Source organism: Sinocyclocheilus rhinocerous, unplaced genomic scaffold (genome assembly GCF_001515625.1).
Source record: "Sinocyclocheilus rhinocerous isolate Xijiao unplaced genomic scaffold, SAMN03320098_v1.1 scaffold3339, whole genome shotgun sequence".
Classification (NCBI taxonomy): Eukaryota; Metazoa; Chordata; class Actinopteri; order Cypriniformes; family Cyprinidae; genus Sinocyclocheilus; species Sinocyclocheilus rhinocerous.
The window spans coordinates 158,191-162,671 of NW_015643244.1; the positions used below are offsets into that span (position 1 = coordinate 158,191).

Below are 4,481 nucleotides of genomic sequence, written 5' to 3' on the forward strand. Positions count from 1 at the left end.
TTACTCACCCCCATGTCATCCAAGATGTTTACGTCTTTCTTTCTTCAGTCGAAAAGAAATTAAGGTTTTTGATGAAAACATTCCAGGATTATTCTCCTTATAGTGGACTTCAACGTCTACCAAACGGTTGAAGGTCAAAATTACAGTTTCAGTGCAGCTTCAAAGGGCTCTATACGATACCAGATGAGGAATAAGGGTCTTATCTAGCGAAACGATCTGTCATTTTCTAAAAAAAAAAAAAGTATATGCTTTATAAACAAAAATGCGGGCCTTGCACTGCTATGCGATGCGCGTCCATAACTTCACATAATACGAATTACGTTGAAAAGGTCACGTAGGCGGAAGTAACGACTCAGTCAGGTGTTTACAAATGTGGAGAAGGAGGACCGTTCAAAAGTTGTTGTATGTTCAATGACACACATTCAAATGTATTTGTGTCAGTTTATAGTTTAAAATGGTTACTTCGTGTGCGTATCCTGGATGTTTAAATCTTTTGAAACCTAACTTCCGCCTACGTCAAGCATGACCTTTTCAACGTAATTAGAGCAGTGTAAGGCATGCATTTTTGTTTATAAAGCATATCCTTTTTTTTTTTTTTTTTAGAAAATGACCGATCGTTTCGCTAGACAAGACCCTTATTCTTCATCTGGTACCGTGTAGAGCCCTTTGAAGCTGCACTGAAACTGTAATTTTGACCTTCAACCGTTTGGTAGCCATTGAAGTCCACTATAAGGATAATAATCCTGGAATGTTTTAATCAAAAACCTTAATTACTTTTCGACTTAAGAAAGAAAGACGTAAACATCTTGGATGACATGGGAGTGAGTAAATTATCATGAAATTTTCATTTGAAAGTGAACTAATCCTTTAAGAACCTGCAGGTTAAAGAAACATTCCCAGTTAAATATTGTTTATCAATGCTCTGTTTGTCACTACCACAGAAAATAATCAATTTGTTCTTTAATTTGTAACACTGAAAATGTGTAAATCTAGAAATGCATTCTCATTTCAAATTGACGATTTACAGATAGAGACTTTTATAGCTTAAATAACAAACACGGTTACATTTAATCTGGAATATTTCTTTAAAGGGGTCATATGATGCGATTTCAATTTTTCCTTTCTCTTTGGAGTGTTACAAGCTCTTGGTGCATAAAGAAGATCTGTAAAGTTGCAAAGACTAAAGTCTCAAATCCAAAGAGATATTCTTTATAAAAGTTACAGGGCCACTTAATATAAAGTGGGACCTTTATTTTATATGGTGAACTTCATTTTGACTGTTTGCAGTGTTTTCCACCGCCTCTCCTGTTCCCTGGCCTCCAGACATTGATGTCTCCAATGTGTTTTATTCAGATGAGGTCTACTGCTGTCCTTTAACTTTAATTCATAATCACAACACCCAAATGACAGACACAAATGTCCCCTTTGATGCCCTGTCACATGTAATCACCAATCTGAGAAAAACACAGAAAGGTCAGAGACACGGTGGCAGTGTTCAGTCTTCAACTATACTTTTTTATATATTTGTGGCTATCTTCATGACATTTTCGTTTATTCCCATTTATTCGTGGTTAGAAAATCTGCCGGAGAAACTGAAAAATTCTACTGACTGTAAGTTGACAGATTAAAGGTTTGTTCATCAGACGAGTCCAGATTATCAGACGCACAATGAAAGAATGAATCCTTATTATCGCCTTCACACTGAAACTAAAATATTGCATTATGGTCAATTCATTGTGTTTTATAGAGACTAGTTTTTGTTCACTTACCACTTTCATTTTTGATTTCATTTTTTCATATAAAGTTTTCTCAAAGAATAGCCTCTGTGTGGATCGTTTTGGTTCACAAATATTAGTTTGTGAATATTTGTGACCGTCTTCGTAGGATAAATCCATTAATTTGAAACATTTCTTATTTCTAATTACAAAATGAATGTAGCTGTGGCCACAGTAGTGATTCACACCTTTAGGTCTTTGATCATGTCTTCTTCGCAGGGACAAACACAACTATACAGTCCATCCTCATAACACAGAATCAACAAGTTATAGATCAGCAGTACTGTCAGTGGGCGAATTGTGGGTGGGTATCAAACTTACATCTTCAATATACACAAACATTCAACAGGACGCTAATTTTTCATTTTCTCTCTCAGTATAACACAATATGGTGTGAACAGTTGTATGTTCCCTGTTATGAAAGAGTTATGTTATGCACATTATGAAAGGGGACTATATTGGCCTATGATGCTCTTTACAGAGTTAATAGCACTTGGGGATTTCTTGACTTACAGCACTAAAGTCATCAAAGAATGTTCAATTGTAATAAATTTGCATTTTACTTATTGATGTGTTTTGTAGGAAACGAAACTACACCTACCTCATTCCCCTCAGTAAACACATCCCACCCAACATGCCCCTAACCCTCCAAATGAAGTGAGTAAAAGATTGTTGATACTGCACACAGTCTTCATTATACTGCACTCCAGGTTTCATAAGAGTTTAATTTTAAGCTCATTAAGTTTAAGTATTGGAACAAAGCCACAGCGCAGAACATTTACCAGCTTTAGACAGACACTTTCATAGGAAGAGTTCATCCAAAAGAAAATTCTGTCATCATTTACTAACTCTCATGTTCTTCAAAACTTTTATGTTGTTGTTTTTCCTGTGGAACTCAAAAGGAGCTGTTCTGAAGAATGTTCATAGTGTTCTTTTCCATTTTGACAGTTTATAGTGACCACATCTGTCAATCTGCATAAACCAGTCATAACAGTATCAAAACAACAATGTATGTGACTTGTGTGCTATATTTCAAGTCTTCTCAAGTTTTATGAACCAAATTCCTTTGTTCCTGGTTCCTTTGGAACAGTTTTGACATTAAACAACACTGGTTCTCATGTTTTGTATGACCAAGATGAGCCAGTTTGAGAATGACATTTGAGAGCTGCTGAAGAAGTGAAGATTTTTAAGAGTTTGATTTGAGGGTGAGTAAATTATGACAGAATTAGAATTTTTTTGGGTGAACTATTCCTTAATATCATTTTGAGCAGGGCTAGACCAATAAATGTGAACCATTTATCAGGTAAACAAATAAAGATAATACATGTATATATGGGCTTATATGTTAATACTGAGGTAATAAGACTAATTAAGTGAATCTAGTGTACTTATATCCAAAACAGGGTATTTCTCTGCTTAGACTCTGAGAAGTTTAAAAAATGGTTGGATGGATACACTCTAAAAAATGCTGGGTTAAATATAACCCAGCGCTGGGTTAAAAAGGGACAAATCCAGCTATTGGGTTGTTTTGACCCAGCGGTTGGGGTCAAAACAACCCAATATAACCCAGCATTTTTAGAGTGTAGTATATATGTATACTAATACATAAACTCACCAAAAAAGAAATGCTCTCTCACGTTCAACTGCTTTTATTGCTCATAAATTTCTTAACGTGCAAATATTTGTATGAATATAAAAAGATTCAACAACTGAGACATAAACTGAACAAATTTCACAGGCATTTGAAATGTGTGTGAATATATACAGTATATATATATACAGTATCTCACAGAAGTGAGTACACCCCTCACATTTTTGTAAATATTTTATTATATCTTTTCATGTGACAACACTGAAGAAATGACACTTTGCTACAATGTAAAGTAGTGAGTGTACAGCTTGTATAACGGTGTAAACTTGTGGTTTCAAGAAACCCATCACTTTATCTAAATTTTTCCATCCAGTTAGGCTCATCAGCCATAACTCCTTCAAAAACAGCTAGAATCCTTGGAGTTGTGATTGATGATAAGCTGAATTTCTCAGACCACATTGCTAAAACTGCCCGGTCCTGCAGATTTGCTTTATACAACATTAGGAAGATCAGGCCCTTTCATTCAGAACATGCAACACAACTCCTTGTTCAAGCTCTTGTTCTATCCAGGCTGGACTATTGCAATGCTCTCTTGGCAGGTCTTCCAGCCACTTTCCATGCCGCTGCAAGATTAATCTTTAATGAGCCGAAAAGAACGCACGGCACACCTCTGTTCATCAATTTTCACTGGCTACCAGTAGCTGCTCCCATACAATTCAAGGCATTCATGTTTGCCTACAAAACCACCACTGGCTCTGCACCCATTTACCTAAATTCATTACTTCAGGGTTATGTACCCTCTAGAAACTTGCGTTCTGCAAGTGAACGACGCATTATTGGGCCATCTCAAAGAAGCACAAAATCACTTTCACAGACTTTTTCATCAACTGTTCCCTCCTGGTGGAATGAAATGCCCAACTCAATCCGAACAACTGAGTCCTTATCTTTATTTGACCCTCTAACTCTAGCACTTTCTATTCTTTTTAAAATCTACTTGATCTATTTAGCTTTCTATTTTTTCTATTCTATCTACTTGTTTTTCTTTGTATGTGTGTGTATGTAAATATGTATGTGTATGTGTGTGTATATATATATATATATATATATTGTGTATA

The 4,481-nt window shown here is 35.6% G+C and overlaps 1 protein-coding gene across 1 annotated transcript in view; it reads left to right on the forward strand.

Moving 5' to 3' along the window:
- LOC107757199 (myelin regulatory factor-like protein) overlaps positions 1 to 4,481 on the forward strand; it is a 46,014-nt gene that overhangs the window by 37,276 nt on the left and 4,257 nt on the right. The window contains exons 19-22 of the mRNA XM_016574615.1: positions 1,288 to 1,474; positions 1,568 to 1,611; positions 1,995 to 2,079; positions 2,358 to 2,432. Coding sequence (XP_016430101.1) covers positions 1,288 to 1,474; positions 1,568 to 1,611; positions 1,995 to 2,079; positions 2,358 to 2,432 — 391 coding nt within the window. The remainder of the gene's footprint in view (positions 1 to 1,287; positions 1,475 to 1,567; positions 1,612 to 1,994; positions 2,080 to 2,357; positions 2,433 to 4,481) is intronic.